Source organism: Chelmon rostratus, chromosome 16 (genome assembly GCF_017976325.1).
Source record: "Chelmon rostratus isolate fCheRos1 chromosome 16, fCheRos1.pri, whole genome shotgun sequence".
In the NCBI taxonomy this organism is placed as follows: Eukaryota; Metazoa; Chordata; class Actinopteri; order Chaetodontiformes; family Chaetodontidae; genus Chelmon; species Chelmon rostratus.
In genome coordinates, this window is record NC_055673.1 from 18,089,747 (window position 1) to 18,107,407 (window position 17,661).

The 17,661-nt window shown below is 43.2% G+C and overlaps 3 protein-coding genes across 5 annotated transcripts in view; all 3 read right to left on the bottom strand.

The window, feature by feature from the left end:
- Window positions 1–787: 787 nt before the first annotated feature.
- Window positions 788–3,122, bottom strand: LOC121619282 (glutathione S-transferase A-like). The gene is made up of 6 exons (XM_041954867.1): window positions 2,955–3,122; window positions 2,755–2,820; window positions 2,453–2,558; window positions 1,760–1,878; window positions 1,019–1,101; window positions 788–917 (listed from the first exon to the last, which is right to left on the bottom strand). Exons 1-6 carry the CDS (start codon window positions 3,120–3,122, stop codon window positions 788–790), a joined length of 672 nt encoding a protein of 223 aa, XP_041810801.1.
- A 5,541-nt stretch (window positions 3,123–8,663) lies between these two features.
- On the bottom strand, window positions 8,664–9,987 carry LOC121619281 (glutathione S-transferase A-like). Its single transcript, XM_041954865.1, has 6 exons — window positions 9,820–9,987; window positions 9,504–9,569; window positions 9,304–9,409; window positions 9,069–9,187; window positions 8,890–8,975; window positions 8,664–8,796 (listed from the first exon to the last, which is right to left on the bottom strand). The coding sequence occupies exons 1-6, from the start codon at window positions 9,985–9,987 to the stop codon at window positions 8,664–8,666; spliced, it is 678 nt and encodes a 225-aa protein (XP_041810799.1).
- A 224-nt stretch (window positions 9,988–10,211) lies between these two features.
- Window positions 10,212–17,661, bottom strand: part of fhod3a (formin homology 2 domain containing 3a) — a 56,382-nt gene continuing 48,932 nt past the window's right edge. For 2 of the 3 annotated variants that reach the window (XM_041955088.1, XM_041955086.1), the window contains 10 exons: window positions 16,244–16,402; window positions 15,951–16,133; window positions 14,934–15,053; window positions 14,398–14,559; window positions 13,561–13,751; window positions 13,157–13,361; window positions 13,001–13,024; window positions 12,237–12,444; window positions 11,951–12,115; window positions 10,212–11,682 (listed from right to left, as the gene is read on the bottom strand). In XM_041955088.1, the coding sequence (XP_041811022.1) occupies window positions 11,606–11,682; window positions 11,951–12,115; window positions 12,237–12,444; window positions 13,001–13,024; window positions 13,157–13,361; window positions 13,561–13,751; window positions 14,398–14,559; window positions 14,934–15,053; window positions 15,951–16,133; window positions 16,244–16,402 (1,494 nt within the window). In that variant the 3' untranslated portion in view covers window positions 10,212–11,605. The remainder of the gene's footprint in view (window positions 11,683–11,950; window positions 12,116–12,236; window positions 12,445–13,000; window positions 13,025–13,156; window positions 13,362–13,560; window positions 13,752–14,397; window positions 14,560–14,933; window positions 15,054–15,950; window positions 16,134–16,243; window positions 16,403–17,661) is intronic. The other variant, XM_041955087.1, reaches the window with a different exon arrangement.

Below are 17,661 nucleotides of genomic sequence, written 5' to 3' on the forward strand. Positions count from 1 at the left end.
TTTGTGACAGTCTTTGGCAATAATTAATGTGTCACTTATACTGTTTCGATTGCTATTTGTTTTATCTCGTTCATTTTACTGGCTTTACTTGCTCTTTGCTCATGTACTTAACAATGACAATAAAGTTGAATCTAATTTAATAAAGCTCTTATCATTATTATGTCTTACTGTGAGTGGGGACACACATTGCTAGCCTCAAACTGGCAAGTCATCTGTACTGATAATGGTTTAATTTGCTTTGATGCCAGGATGAGGGACTAAGTTGCTGATAACAAACTTAACCCTTAACCCAAACTGATATTAAGGTGTTTCAGAGTTCATGTTGTGCTGGCCAAACAGGAAATGATCGGAAAACTGCAGAATGAGGACAAACCAAACCAAAGGGCAGTAAAAGCAACAGTGGTTCATTTGAGTTTATCGACCTCTGCTGTCGAAACTGTGAGGTGCAGAAACGTTTTCACCTTGACAAGTCCAAATTTCAGACTTGCAGTGAGAGACCAGTTGTGATGGCTATGGTTACACATCTAGTGGTAGAAACCCACGGCTATGTTTTAAGACCATTTATCCACGTTACATAGACCTGTTAAACATATTCCAGTCAAACATGGCTTAAAAAGAGCTCTGTGGATGTTTAACTTTAAATTAACGCAAAGCTGAAAGTCACTTTTTATTCCTTTGTTTACAGCTCAAAAAGAGAAGTTTAAATGCAGTTTAAATTCAAACAAATACATTCTGTTTAGTGCAATGCAAGGAGTGGTTACAGGAATGGTTCTGGCATGTCAGCATCTCAGATCTCTTTCATCATGTCTTGTCTCGGGGTGTCCAGCCAGGCGGGAGGCCAGCTGGATTTGATGCTGGGTCTCTCCTTAAGATAGTTATAGTAAGCTGCCAGTTTGGGGTAGCGCTTCTCAGATAACCTACAGAATGGAGAAAAGTTGGTGTGAACTTGACATTGGCAATCCATGCATTCATTCTGTCAAGCAGCTGAAAGTCAATTTCAGTAAATGAGGCCACATACCCATATTGAAAGAAATAAGCGACACTCGGAAAAAAAGACACATCAGCCAGCGTGAAGGTCTTTCCTGCCAGACAGCAGGGTGCCTGGAGGACAGAACAAGGAAGTTAAAGGCCACATTCATGTGCTGGTGGGCAGATCTGACAACCAAGATTCACATTTCAGCCCCTAAACAGAGCTGCATTTGCTACTTTCCCACTTTACAATTACAGGTTGCATAAATCATAGCTGTCATGGATGGCTATACAGTAGCTTAGCTAACTAAAATACATTATGGCACATCTGCCTTCAAACAAATAAATTACTTTTCTGGCAGAGAGCTAGATGAGAAGATCAATGTCACTCTGGTATCGAATATATTAAATTAATATGAAGCCTCTGTCTGCACAAAGACTGGAAACATGTAGCCTGGCTCTGACCAAAGGTAACAAAGCTTGTTAATGTATTTAATATAATCATCTCCCAAAATGCTGCTGCTTCTAACATTCCTGACATCTAGCATGAAATTACAATGTTTTGTACTGCATGTGTCACCTCCCTCTGCAGCACTGTAGCAGGTAGCACCAGCACATTGATCAACCCTGCCCGTTTCTCCCTTCTTTTTTTCCTTCATATTGTAACTTGTGTACTCTGTTTTTCATCACGTGTTGTGTATGTTTTTTTTTTAGTCTCACCCTGTGTTGTTTTTATTGCTACGGCAGCAGAACCAATTTACTGAGGGTAAATGATGATCTTCAGGTTTACCTTGGCCAGGTATCCCTCCCACAGCTTGAGCTCATCAATCACAGCCTCTTTTCTCTTCTTCAAAGTCGACTCGAGTCTCTCTTCCTCTGGGACCTTCAACTTGTAGACGAGAAAATCCACTGAAAAATGTCAAAACAGGCTTTCAGTGGTGACTCTCGGAGGTATGAGAGCTATGGAAGATTTTTAAATCAATCCAAACATTGTAAAACATTCATTCCCATGTCAGTGGGCCAACTGCCTTCACTTCCTGAGCAGGTGAGGGTGAGCTCAGTCAGGAAATTATTATGAAACATCATCGACAACAGTAAAAGTGGCTCAAATAAAGTTTGAAGCAGTATACTTGGAAAATACTGTGATCACTTTCGGAAATGTACTTCTAATTATGCATGAGTTGACTGGAATTAATTGTAGCTCTCCTCTTTTTGCACCCTGAAGGACTTGTCTCATGACTTTGCATGCAAGTTTTTCAGGGCAAGGCAGACCTCTAAATGGCAACAACATCAGCTCGGTCATAACGCTATTAGTGAGAAAAAGCTTTTGTGGCCTGGCAAGACTTAAATAACTAAGGCAAGGTGGCTCAAATGTAATGATTTATGATGATTATTAAAATGCAGGATTGACAGGGCCACAAATACAGTTGTTTTGCAAAACAGACGTGAAACACTTCAGCTTTGCACGTCTGAGTTAACAAACCAATTTTCTGGTGGAACGTGAGACCCTCAAAAAGGCGCTGGTACATCAGTGCTTGCTCAGCGGGGCAGTCAGGGATCAGCTTGTTTCCCTGGGACTTGAACTGACTCTATTATTGGAGACATTGGAAAGAGCAACTATTGTGAACAGCTGCACGGAGCTTCGGTTTCCTGTCTTCTGCAGTGTAGGGTGTTTGTTTTTTTGTGAGGCATTAACACACAGAGCACGAGGAGCCCAACTAATTATTGACTCTGTCAGAACATGGTGACATGGGGCCAAGTTCAGCAGCCTGGCCAAGTTCTTACCTCCAGGTAGAAGCAGGCAGCGAGGGACTCATTCAGGACAGCGTCTCCATGCTTGAAGGTAGGAAGCTTTAATAAAGAATGAAATGAATGAAAACTTCAAGTCTCATTATTTTATTTTCTAAAATGAATATAAATGTGTGCATGTCAGGAAAAAGCAGGCTGACACGATAGGAGGACTTATTATTTCTAGGTTAACTCACCTGTCCCCTGGGATTCAAGTCCATGACTTCCTTTGACTTGTGCTCCATTTTCTCAAAGGAGAGCAGTTTCTGGTTGTAGCCCTTCAGGTTCTTCTCCTCCAGAGCGATCACCACCCTCCAGCAGGGAGGAGAGCCAGAAGACCACAGCAGGGTCATGTCCTTGGCCATGGTTTCAGAGCGAACTGCTTCACCTGACGGCAGCTGAAGTTGGAAGGAGTGAAGAGTGAAACTGGAATCTGACAGGTGCCTGTTTTTCTGCCAGGCTCTGACCAACCCTTCGCAATCAGATTGGTGACTCAAGACAGCTCAGATAGGTCCCGCCCTAAGCATGCCCACGCAGCCATTCACAAACATCTGCTTCTGTTCACTCAGGGCAGCATGATGTCATATTGAAATAAGATTAGATAAGATTTTATTAATCCCCAGATGGGGAAATTTGGTGTTACAGGCAGCATCAATAAAATAGCAAATAGCAAAGGCAATATAAAATATAAAATACAAAATAAGAATAAAGTATCATATTCATTATTTCTGCATTATTATGCCTCTAGCTGCTTGTAACCACAGGCATTAGCAAAGTGAGATGCAAGGGGGAGGGACCTCTCTTGCTTTGCATTAACACTCTCCAATCTAAAACTAGTAAGTTAATTTCAACACAAGATACTTGTACTCAAAAAGAGGATTAATTCTCAGTGAAGAACCTTGGACCCATAATCTGACGAAGAACAGAAGACAATACAGTTCCGATGCAACCATTTAGCTAATGCCAATGCTAATGCTAAATGCTAACCGCTACCTGCTAAGGGGAACAGAAGAAGACAATACAGCTAGATTCACCTATACTGTTAATGTTAACTGCTAGATGCCAATACTAACTGCTAAGATACTATCATACTACCACCGCTTTAGTTATTGTTAGCTGCTGTAATGCTAGCACAGGCCTAGATGCCACATGTAACTGCCAATTGCCGCACTACCATCATCTACCCCTGCCTCTCACCAACTGCACCAATAAAAGCGGGGTGGGAATACAAACCCTGGTTCGGGTAGGGGGTAGAAAGTTTAGAGGGTGCTGAAGGTGGAGGCCTAATCCACAGACTAGATTTAACATCCTCTTCTAACATTTCGTTCAAGAAGCAAACTAAACAGGAAAACAACCAAAAAAGAACAAACAAGCCAACTCTGTATCTTACAACACAAACTCACCTGAACAGGCAACATGGTCCCAAAGAGAGACTCTAGCTGGCAACACCCCCACCTTATCTACACTTCCTCTTCCTGGATCTCTTCCTATTGGGAGAGCGAGAAGATGGGGCGGGGAAAGCAGAGCAGAGGAGCGGTGTCTTGTTCAGACTTTAACCTCTTCTCTTGCTGGGTTAGGCATGCATGTCCTCTGCCTCCCCCTACTCCCTCACTGCCCCTATTTCACCCCCAACTACTATTATTTCTCCTGATCCATATCCACTGACTAGACCTAGCAGCCTCATCTGACATCTCCCTCACTGTCTTCCTTAAATTTTGCCCATGCACTCCCAGCTCCCTCAACAGTGAAACAGCTGACCCTGCAACAAAACCTCTACACCCCACTTCAACCGGACAAACCCTGGTCTTCCATCCCCTCTGCTCAGATCTTTAAATCTACATACTTAGTCTTCTTCCTTTCATAAGCTGCCTCCACTGAATTTTCCCAAGGGACTGTTAACTCAATAAAATGCAGTCTTTTTACTCATGGACCATAAGACAATGTCCAGCCTCAGATTACTATAAACTATTTCCTGGGGCACAACTAGCTTTCCTCCCAAGTCGACCTGCATTTGCCAATCATCAGCCCCTACCAGGCAGCCACCTACCTGCCTTCTCCCTGACTTAGCAGCTCTATTTTTCTCCCCCTCTCGAACAAACTGCACATCTAACCTCTCCTTTCTAGAACTTCCAGAATTTACCTGCTTCCTTCTCTCTTCAATGCCTGCGGCTAAGCTTCTCAGCACCTGATTATAAATTCAGGATGACTCGCTTAGGAAAAAAAATTACCTCAATGTTAACACCTAACGTCACTGCAGTGTTCCTGCTGTGACTTTTCTGTGCCTGTGGAAACCTATGTCAATATGATTTTAGTTTGTTATCTTATCTTAAAGCTTTCCTGCAGAGATTTACTGTTCTTCTGTTGCATGTTTACAGGCAATATGATTGAAATTATACTGTTGAACAGTCACAGTGAGTCAGCACTTTTCACTTACCCCTGCACACAAAGAGCCTGTTCCGGCACGGTAATTCAAATCAAACAATCATGTGTACTGCATCTAAAAACAGAAAAAAAACATGCACACACATTCAGTGCATAGTGGTTTCACTGTGCACATGATCTTATTTCCTTGGCATAAGTGTAGTCTTTTGGAGCATCAATAATTTACTGATTAAGCACAAAATGCAATATTCTACATTTTTCTTATTATCCTATTTATATCATCAGAAAAGCAAATAACAAATATATAATTTTAGAATAAAAAAAGGCCACATAATTTTCTCCTAAAAACTGGGCACTGCGCTTTTTTGCAAACATTACTCAAACAGGTATAAATAATGCACTTGTTGGGGACTATTTTTAGCTGTGTGAGTAGTAATGAGTATTTTCAGCACCAGCATTGTGTATGTGACTCAAGCCCATGCTAATAGTAAAAAAAGAAACATCGCACCCAGTATTACTGGTTTTGGTCTTTTCATGAAATTTGCTGACACTAAATATCACTGGCCTTACCATTAAAACTTTGAAGAAGTGACTGAAACTCTTTCATGTGCTTGCATTAAAAGAATAAAAAACAGGCTCTCTGACTGATATCGGGACCATTGCTGTTAAAAATTAATAGAAAGAAATTACTGATGACAGAGTGAGAGTGAAAATCAGTATTACTGGTGCTTATTTGACTCCAACGGTGGGAGCTGTGTATTCTTTACTGACAGTAATATATAAATATAGCTAATATTTGGTGTTTTGTTCGAGCTTGGGGGTCTCACAGGCTGCAGTCTGAGCTGCCTGCTGTAGGGATTTCATTTCATTTGTCTTACTGAGTTTTTCGTAGAAGGTGAGATCCTCAAACATGTCTCACGGGGTAAAACCTGAGTTTTAAATTGACTCTGTTCTGATAGGGAGCACTCTGTTCAAAACAGCAAAAAGACAGGGCTAAGGTGGTCAACAAGACAAAATGCACGAAAAGCCAGCCACTTGATTTAAACACAACTTGAAAATGGCTCCAGCAAAAAGTCTCTTTTTCCTACTGGTCGGTGCAGAGCTTGAGTACAGAAAGTCTTGTTCAGGATTGGGCTCTGTTTGCTCAGCAGCTTCAAGGTATTGTAGACTACTCAAATAACAGGCGAGAAGTCTGTGCACTGGGTCATTCAGTTATAATAAAAACACAGCTAAGTAAAACAAAGCAAAACTTGGATTTAAAAGCACAACAAAGTAAGTGACCCAGGCTAGTAATTCTGGTGGATAAAAACAGTTCTAAAATATAGTATTCTCTTTATAACAGATGACTTTAAAATCTTCACCTGTTTCAGTGCGCTTCCTCTCTATGTCTCTCTTTTCTGCACTCCCTCGCTTGAGGGAGCCAAGGCACCGCTCCCGCTTGTAGGTGGGAAGCTTAAAAATCAGGTTATGATGTGAGCAAGAGAGACAACTGAAGGTCTGATCCAAGATAACGCCGCACGAGTGGCAGCCTGTTACAGCAGCTCTGACCATTTTCTCTGTTAAGAGAGCACTGATAACACAGTAAGGATCGAGTTTTTTGACTTCTCCAGTGCTTTCAACACAATCCAGCCATCAGTGCTGAGGGGGAAGCTAGAAAGTGCCAGAGTAGACTGTCACCTGGCTGCACTGACCATCGACTACCTCACTAACATGTGGCAACAACATGGCAGTTTGCAGCCATGGGGCTCCACAGGGTGCTGTGCTCTCTCCTTCCCTCTTCACCCTCTACACGTCGGACTTCAGACACAACACAACCAGCTGCCACCTCCAGAAGTTCTCCGATGATACAGCCATCGTTGGATGTGTATCGCAGGGGAACGATTTGGAATACAGGGATGTCATCGCTAACTTTGTCGACTGGTGTGGACTTGTGGACCACCTGCACATCAACTTCCTCAGGTAAGCACCAAAGACTACACCGGTGTGCTTGCAGGGTTTTGATATTGAAATTGTGGAGTACAAATACCTGGGCGTCCACCTCAACAATAAACTGGACTGGTCCAAGAACACTGATGCCCTATATAGGAAGAGACAAAGTGCTCTCCATCTTCTGAGAAGACTGAGGTCCTTTGAAGTATGTAGGACATTACTGGGGTCTCAGAGGACAGAAAGAGACTCAATAAACTGGTCAGGAGAGCTTGCTCCGCCCTGGACTGCCCTCTGGACACAACTGAGGATGTAGGTGAGAGGAGGATGTTAGCCAAGCTGACATCTATCATTGACAACCCCTTCCCACCCCCTGCATGACGCAGTGGGGGCTTTCAGCAGCTCCTTTAGTAACAGACTGCTGCATCCACCCTGTAAGAAGGAACGCTACTGCAGGTCCTTCATTCCATCAGATGTCAGATTATTCAACTCCAGCATCACAAAAGACTGTGTTGATGTTGTTTGCCAAATAATCAGTTTTTTTCCTCGTCATTTATGCCAGCATACACTCATATCCTTAAATTTTGTGCAATATTACATATTTTTTAGTTTTGTATAGTTAATTCTACTGTGCAATAGTATGAACACTATCATTATTATTAATCTGAAGGCAGCATAATTATTTTTCCAGTTATTTTGGCAATGCGTATTTCTTTATATTTTTTTTTCTACGTTTTTTTCTTATAGTCAAAATTTCATTTTGCTTGTATATGTACATATTCTTTTTAATTTTGTATTTTGCTTTTTAAATTTCTCTATCTCTGTTTCTATTTTTCTTTCCAACTGCTATTACATAATGCTGTAATGCCCAAATAAATAAAGCTTTATCTTAACTTGTCCGCGTTGTCATGTCTTCATGCTAACGCTACGGGGAGCTAATTAAGACAACCTGCTGAGCTGAGGGACTCTTGGTGAATAAACTGGCTCACAGCGTTTTAACATAATATGGCAGTTAGCTAAACTTGTTAAAAATTACAGTGTGTGCTGTTTTCCAAGCCACCATGAGTGGACACATATTTACAGCAAAGTCAGGATAGTACACTTCAGCTCTCAGCATGTGGCTTAGCTATGTATCATAGAGTCACGTGCGCCAAACTGCCTTCAAAACTCTGTCAATTAGCAATTATCTTATTTTACCTGTAAAACACACGCCGCATAAACACTGGATTAAGACGTTGTGGTATTTAATAAAGACCATTGTCTCAAAAAAATCGACACCGCTTCGCAAGTGGCAAGCAAACTGCGCACAAGTGTTGACTGTTGCTCTCTCCGCTGCTCATGGGGATCTCAAGCCATTACAAAAGCGCTTATTGCCACCTACTGGCAAGATGGTAGTAATACAACTTGTGTTTTTTCAAACGGTTTCCCTTTATCATAGATTTACCTGCAACTCCACATTTTATTAAACAATGTGTCAAACATTTGGTCTATTAAAAATCAAATATCCAATTTGTTTCAATTTTTTTCATCAATTTCTGGGGATTAATAAAGTTGATCTTATCTCATGCAAAAACACGGCGAAGGCAATGTTGTGTGTTTCAGAGATCCTTCAGGGTGTCATAACCCTGTGGGCTGGCCACCCAGTGTGGAGGCCTGCTGGCTTTAATGCTCGGTCTGTCCTTCAGCAGGCTGTAATATTTTGCCAGTTTGGGGTAACGTCCAACAGACAGCCTAAAGAAAAGAAACCAGAATATGATGTGACTGAAAAGCAACAACGGCAGTCATGGCTCATTTCTCCAGCAAGTACAATACTCAGTCACCCACCCGAAACGAAAAGCATAAGCGATGTTTGGGAAGACGATCACATCAGCCAGGGAGAAGGCCCCCGCAAGGTACGAGCCTGCAGCCACCTTGATGCAGAAATCAAGTGACAGAAACACTACTGTCAGCATTTTTTACATGTCTGTGTATGTGTGTGTGTGTGTGTGCTGCTGGTGCGCTACCTTCTGCAGGTAACCCTCCCAGAGTTTGAATTCAGTGGTCAGAGCCTCCCTGTTTCTCTTCACTGCAGAATCACATCTCTCCTCTTCAGGGACAAACCACTCATAGTAGATGACTGAATCTGAGACAGATCATCAAACATGAATATCACTGCAGTGTGTGATTGCGTTAGTGCTCCTCGCCATTTTTTCCTCTTCACTCTGTGTTCGCATTCCTACGAGGCTGTGTGTATCTTACTGAGTTTATCAGTGAAGGTGAGGCCCTCCATCATGCGTTGGTACATCAGTGCTTGTTCTGCAGGGCTGTCAGGGATCAGCCTGATGCCCTGGGACTTGAACTGATTCTGTCACAGAACGATTGAAAAGATGTTTTTCTTTTTTTCAGTTCTGTGAGATGATGAGAAGAAGCTGTGTGTAGTTTCAGCTTGTGCACTTTACCTCCAGGTATAAACATATTGCACAGGACTCGTTCAGTATGTTGTCTCCATGTTTGAAGGCAGGAAGCTGGCAGAATGAAATTACATGATTACATTATTTTTCAGTTGGTAATTGTGCTGTGCATTGTGTCATCTGCTGCAGAGACAGTCAACCTTTATAATAAAAATAGCATAATATTACACTGGTTACTGGAAATTTACCCTCTATCCAGAGCCACTCCAGTTGATACGGTATGACTCTAACAGTTAATTAGATTGGACTTAAATATACACAGTGTGAATATGGTTGTTTTTACTGTACTGCATGCTACACCCACCTGTCCCCTTGGATTGATTTCCAAGACTTCCTGGGATTTGTGCTCTCCTTTCTCAAAAGACAGCAGCTTGTGCTTGTAGCCCTGCAGCTTCTTTTCCTCCAGGGTGATCATAACCCGCCAGCAGGGAGGGGATCCAGCCCCCCACAGCAGACTCATTGACTTGGCCATGGACACAGATAGTCAACAAAACAAAATGAAAAGGCTCGACAGTGAACTGCACAAGTAAAGTGAGCAGCAATTGTGCAGTTTATGGCACCTCTTTAATCCAAAGGTTGTTCAGCTGAGGCACGCCCACGAGTCCTAGGGTGCATTCAAGGCCTCAGAAGTGAAAGCAGGGAAGAAGAAAGACGCGCAGATCTGTTTTTATTCACTCAAGGTATTTATTGCAGAATTTGTATACACAGCATTTCAAGTGAAAGTGTAACCATTGTTTAATGTTCAGCCCACAACAAGGTATTTATGCAGTGATATTTCCCAGGTTTTGTTGGACTGTGAGAGGAGCAGATGGTTCAGCTGGGACATGATCCATAACCTGTTCAAGGTCATACAGCACAAAGCAAATGTCCAAATACTGCTCCCCTCTGTCAGCACAGAGCAATGCTTCATGCGAACATATTTCAGCTGTGAGCACATCTTTCATTTCTTTGATCTTTTATTACAATTCACAGAATAGCCTCCTTTCTCTCAGACTATAATACAGGTTTCTACAGAAATTACAAAAATAATACATTACATGAACCGCACTAAACATGCACACTGTAGTACTACAGTATTTAGTACCTGGCAGCTGAAAAGGGCATTTACACATTTTATGCAGAATTCTCCGCATGTCCTTCAAAATAGATTATTAAAATTAAAAAAAAACTCTTTATCCTTTTGTCTTTTTACACTTTACAAACAGTTTGTCTGAGATAAAAAACCTCCTTATTTCTGTGTTTTCTGTGTCGTTCATTCATGAGAAACTATTCATGTTGAGTAAGGTGCAAGATGTCGGAGCTTTGCAAATAAATACTGAACAATTCTGCCAAAATTAAAAAAAAAAAAAAAAATAATTAATTGTAATCAACACTTATAGTTGATAGAACTACGGCTGTGAATGTGACACCTGTGAGTTACAGGAGAAGTAGGAGGTGCATGAAACCAGAGGGAGAGATGGCGTGAAGGTACAGTGTTGTCCCTCTAAAAGAAAGGCACACGTCAGATAGTAAACCTTTCACATTCCTACTAAACACAACCACACTCGTCACTTGTCAAACATGCAGCTGCAGAAGCATTTCTTCGACCTCAGTGAGCCTCTTTGTTTGTGCTGATCTCTTGGGGTCCTTTGAAACTGGATAAGAGAACAAATCAAACTTCCTCTTCAGCCTGTTCATCTTTACAACTGAAATTCACAGCTTAAATAAATGAAAATAAAATGGTGAAGTCACAGCTGCAGAAACTCTCAAGCAGAAATTATCCCTTTGGACTAATGCAACATTTCAAATATATGTTTAGATAAATAAAAAAACAACTGTTTCAATTCAGTGTGGAGGCAGCGCTACTGAATTGAGTCCTCTTTCTCCACTTCCACTTTTTCCTTCGTGACGCATTAAAAAACACTCACGGCTGCAGCCTCATCACTCAGACACATCAGGCAAAATTAGCAGCTGGCAAAAACCTAAAAGGGGTTCGTGACGGGTGGAATACAGCTCTGTAAAGTGTGGCAAAGGCAGGCGGCCGACAGAGATGTCGCTTCAATGATTGTGGCTCTGTTTCCACGGCGATGAGGGAGATTGGAAGATCACATTTATGTATCCGGACAATCAGTTAGTCCTAAAGCAAGAGCTTCTTCTGGGGTCAGGCCGTTCTTCAGAGTCCGCCTCACTGCGGCAAAAGAGAAGAGCGTCATAGCGAACGTGAGTATGCAAGAAATCAACATACTTGTTTGTACCGATTATACAAGGCAGCTTTGTCTTTTGTTTTTGCTTTGTGGGAGAACATCGTACATCAACAGCAGATTAAAACCGTGAAAGGATGATACTGACAGCTTTGAATATACGCTATCTTGTCACTTTTCCAGTGTGAACACACAACATAAGCGAAACCAGCTCAGAATTGGGGTGTGATATAGGTTTAAGCATTCAGGTCGTACATGACTTGCGGTTGGCCCTGGACCTCCTCCTCTCCCGGGGCTGGGCTCTGGTTCCTGGACCCTGAGTGGCCGACCTAACTATACGCTCCATGATCTCATCTGCAGCGTCGTCTCCGCAGATCTGAGCGTCCTCCACGGCTGGCGTCCATGCCTGCATACTGCGACCTGAACAAATGGAGCAGAACGACAAAGGCTTATGTGTGAACACAGAAGCCCTTTAAAATGCTGTGACTTTTACTGTTGGCCTCTCTGTGTGACCCCTTAAGAGACTTCCTGTCATCCTCACCTCCCCGGCCAGGCCGGGATCTTGTCCGTGTCCGAAGCCCCGGTACTCCGCTGGCCTCCTTGTCGCCGCCACTGAGGCTGGTTCTGAGCACGGCTTTCATGTGCTCGTGCTCTGCAGCGTCCTCAGAGTGGCCCAGACCCTGAGGCTGCTCGCTCTCCTGGCTGCCACTGGGGGCGCCGCTGTTGCTGCTGGAGCCATACCGACCACACTGAAGGGCAGAGACAGAGTGAAAGACAGTAAGAATCTGTCAGCTTATATTTCAAATCAATTGGGCTTTGAGTCAAACATGCTGAAGCATCAGGGAAAATATCTGATCCATCTGTAAAGATCATAATGCCTCCACTACTTTACTGGCTGATCCACGAAGATCTTAAAATCAGTACAATCAGAAAGGGAAAACTGTGAGGTTGAGTCACCCAGTCAGGGTTAGCAGTTTCACACACGCACATGCACAAACACACACGCACACACTCAAGCACACATGTGTTTCCATAATTTTTGGGGACATCACATAGACGTTTCCTGGAGACTTACGCTAACCATAACCATAACCATTACTTGCCTAACACTTACCCTAACCTTAATCCAAGTCTACACCCTAAAATTTAATGATTTACATTGTGGGGACTTGCCTTTCGTCCCCATAAGCAAGGCGAGTCCCCACAATGTGACTGTGTAAACAGATTTATGTCCCCACAGCGTGAGTAATGCGTGGGCACACATCGAGACACACACATGCAGACAGGCAGCACACATGTTGATACCTCACTCTCCTCTTCATCATCAGACTACAGAGGAAAGAAAGAGCGAAAGTGAAAGACTCATAGAAAAAGAACTGTAAAGGGAAGCACAAGAAAATAGAGCTAACAGTGTGTGTTTGTGTCAGAGATCCTGTGTGTGTGTGTGTGTGTGATGCTCACAGGAGCGTTGACATCCATGATCATCTTCCCCCGTGTCTTGTTGCGTTCGCGGTGGTCGGCTCGCTTCTGCTTCTGCTGCAGCACGCGGTCTCGCGTGGTTCGGTACTCCAGGGCAAACTCGCTGAGGATTTTACTGAACCGGTGGACGCTGATCTCTCTCACGCTGTAGGCCGGATGACCGAGGAACAGCAGGAATGAATGGAACCTGCGAGAAGGATAACAACATTTATTAAACACAATTATTTCACTGGACAGTCCCATTGTTTTAGATGATAGCAGCTACTTAAATAAGCTAAGCTAAGAATAATGAGGAGTGTGTGACTGACCAGTCTGTATTCTGTACTGAGATATCAACGTTTTTGGTTTTACCAGGACAAGAAGAGACGGTTGTGAGGGGGAGCTACCTGTTGATGATCCTGCGGTGAACAATCTTGAGGATGATAATCCTCTCAGCACATTCTTTGAGGAAGTCAGACATCTTCTGCTTCAGCTGGGGCTTCATCTCATGCTTGGCGATCACCTTCAGGTGGTCCCATGAGGCTTTGCAGCGCCGCTCCATCTGACACAGGTTCTCCTGCAGCTGGTCGAAATCCACCTGACGGGGGAGATTTTGGTGCAAATGAGGTACTTGTGGAGGGAAAGTGTGTTACTTGTCCAGCATCCAAAAAACTATAAGCAGTCAACTGTGTTGCATCTCGTTTTAAGAAGCATTCAATATCATTCAGCTACAATGTAAAACATCATACAGGATTAAGTCTTTTATCAAAAGCTTAATTTAAATATATGATTTATTAATTCCACATGAACTCCACCATAAAAATAATTTGACTTGAAAGAATGATTTGAAGGAAAGTACTGCTGAGTGTTCACTAAAAAGCCTTGATTAACATATTGGCAGATTTCCCAGCATGCATTGCTTGAGAGGTAAATCTCTCCAGAGACCCTTGCTGTAATTCTGTAATACATGTGAAGTTAATTCATGGTTGTTTCCTCTGAAAGTAATGAAAATACTGCTATTCACGATGAAGGCAAGTATCCAGGAAAGCAAATCTGACTGTAACGTGTCAGTTTGACAAGACAGTTGTTGACTGACCTTCATGTCTTGAGTTTCTTGAACTTGCTTTCTCAAGTTCAGGGAAGTTAAAGTCAGTTCAACTAAACAACTGAGCCTAGCTGAGGTCAGTTACTGGGATGCAAAATAGTGTGTATATAAGCTTTTCACGAGTGAGTGCAGAGCATACTTTCGCAGATCGCGTGATGGCTCCGATCTCGGAGTAGAGGTCGGTGCTCTGAGGGAAGTTCTCCACCACCACAGAGCAGGCGTGATGTAGCAGAGACTGCTTATGAACCGTGTCCTTCACCTCTGGAACCTTCTCCAAATATGTCATCTCGAAGCCTTTAGCCTGGACACGTGGACACACAGATTACTTACAAACCCTGCCTCATATTTGCTCTTTTTGTGCTTCCTATTCTGAGTTCCTATATAATCACAAACTTCATCTAAAAACCATTTACGGTTGTTTATGAAATTAACATGCAACAACAAAACAAATGATGATTGAGCAAAGAGCATGTCTGGAGTAGTATTATAAGGAACATCTGTGCTCATCAAATTATAGTAGCTAATATGTGATGAAATTTTTAATCTACAAATTACAGGCTTAGAAAATCCACACTGCATTAAAATCGCTGAGTGTCTCTATAATTACTTCAAACAAAGGAAGCTTGTCATTATGTCCCAGCGTGATGATGTGAACCTGGAACGGTCATGACTCACGTTGGTGCCGTTGAGGAAGTTTCCGATAGAGAGCAGCGTGGAGAGGATGTAGCGTAGGGTTTTGTTCTTCTCCAGCTGTTCCATACCCTCCTTCAGATCTTGCAGCGGCTCTGCAACTTCCTGGGAGGAGGAAAACACACACATGCGCGCGCGCACACACACACACACATCATTAGTTGAGTCAATTAAGACTCTCAAAAACATGTGTTTCATTAGTCTACATTTACATAAGTGGAGAACAGGTGCACCCGGTCTCCCACCACAAATCATCTGTGCTTGAGGTCATGAGAGGTCGTTTAAAGGTTGCAGCCTCGGTCAGCCTCCACTATCGAACGTGCTTCTGATTACACCGAGCTCTTGTTTTTGTGCCCGCGCAGTATGCTGCCCTCCATTAAGGCTCCCACTTCCAAAGCATCCCACATAGTCGAGTCGAAAACGGCGCCCCGACGAACGTGTGGTCAGGAATTGTGCCTTTCAGGGAGAGATTAAAGACAACTGCGTCCTGCGGAAAGCTGTAAAGTTTACAGGACGGGAAGGGAGGGGCAGCGTCTCTTTCATTCTCTGGGTTTCGACTTTGAACTTCTCCTCCTGGACGCATTCTTCGCTCGAGTAAAGTATGGTGTGCCAGAAGAAGACAAGGTGCTGCTAATAAGCGTGCATATTTTGTTATGATGTTATGATGTAGCTATGTTGATGTTTTGCGGATGTTGTTTGCACCAAAAGGGATGTTGATACTCACTGACACGGGCATAAGACACACACAAATGCACACATGCTGTGCACACTTACTCCAACCTTTATGGTGTGCAGTTCATTTGGCTTTGTACGTGTATGTCTGTTTCTGCTTTAATAAAACCACATTCACTGCCTCAGTATGATTTTAAATGTGCGTTTGATAATGATTTTGGTTTGGCTTTCCCTCCTCCACATTCTTGGGAAAAGTATCTAAAGTTTCTTTTTTTTGAACTGTTATAGTTTTATGTAATCACGCCAGCGCTGCCTCTCGTTTATGCAGACCTTCTCCGTTGCCTCGTAGTCCATCTTGAAGGCCCAGAGCTGGAGTCTGGCGGAGAGCTCGCTGATGGAGGACAGAGTGAGGAGGAACTGCTCTGCTGAGCCCAGCGGGATGTCGGGGTTGGCCAGCTGGGCCTCCTGGATCTTCTGCTTCTCCTCCTCCGTGGGGATCATCGTCAGGATTTTCTGAAGGCGAGGACGGGGTGGGACAAGAGAGGACAGCAGTGTGTGAGCGACAGGTGTCTCAATCATCATGCACCACTTTCTTCCTTTTCGCCACCATCTTTATCTCTCACCTCTATGCCCTCCTTGTTGAGCGCGTACTCGTCAAAGTTGAGGATGGCCGTCTTGATAGTGCGAGGAGGGGGCAGCACCGTCAGACCGATGTTGATGGCATTACTCCTCTTGGAATCCAGAACGATGATCTCCTGACGCTTGCCGTCCGCTGCTGTTTTCTAGGACACAAAAATAGAGAGAGGGTCAATGCTGGGTCTCTCTCTCTGTCTCTTTTCTCTGTGTGGTCTGCTTTGTGGGCTTGTAAGGATTAGAGGGATCATCACTCAGGTTACACTGACTGCAGCTGTGGGAACTACTATGGTTGGTAGGAGCAGGAAATACCTTTTCAGGTTAATTCCGTACAGTGTGTGTTTATATGGATGTTTGCATGTCTGCAGACACACTGACACTGTGTGTGAACACATGAGCTCACCAGCACTTGAGGCCATTCTGAGCTATCAAAGGAGGGAAGTTGTCATATGTCACCACATAAAATTTTAACAGAGTAAGTGCTAAGACTGCCACTAGGAAGTTATAAACTCAACAAATGGAGCCTGGAAGACTTACACTACAGGACAACCCTGCTGCTATGATTTGTACTGTAACTTTGATTTTACAGCAGACTTGTTAGTGATCAAAGTATTTATAGTCAACTTAAAAACTATATTTTAGAAAAAACACATCATCATACTTAGCGTTGATGGGAGGTACTCCGTGGAACATGAGATAAAGCTTAAGGCAAATCATTTAAGATTGTAATGTAATGTAATGTGAAATTAGTGACGTTTCTGTTTCTGTTCAGCAAATGAATCAGTCAGACAGGGCAAGAGATCGAAAGGAGCAAAGTTTGACGGTTGTATAACGAAGAAATACAGCAAAGTGTAGATGAAAACCTATGTGACATTGTTTTGAGCCTGCAATCTCTAATCTTTCTGATAACTATAGCACATACTTTACATTCTGATGGGTAAGGTAAGAAAACCATAGAACCTAAAGAAGGACCAAAGCAACAACAAAGCAGCATCAATAAAGTTGTTCTGACCTCTGGTGGCTTCAATATTCTGGTGGTCCTCTATATCTTGGATTCTCTCATTAACTGGCAGCTTTGCTAGAGCTGTTTCAACAGTATAGCTGCAGACCACCATCATACTGTCACATTGGGTGTAAAGCAGAAGCCGAGCCGAGGTGAGCGACTGACTGGCCTGGCTCTAACAGGAGCTGTGCTTTTGAAGCGCTGGCTCAGGAGTTCAAAGTGTGAGAGGCCCCATCTTAGCAGGCCATACTTTTCTTATTTAGAGGCTTTGCGAGAATTACGAAGGACTCAAAACTGTCCCGTTTGATCAGGATCAGAACGCAGATGACCTCGCTTAACCCTTAAAACATCGACTTTCAAGTGTTTGAGATAATGGATGCCAAACCCGCGGGCTGTGTGGCTGCC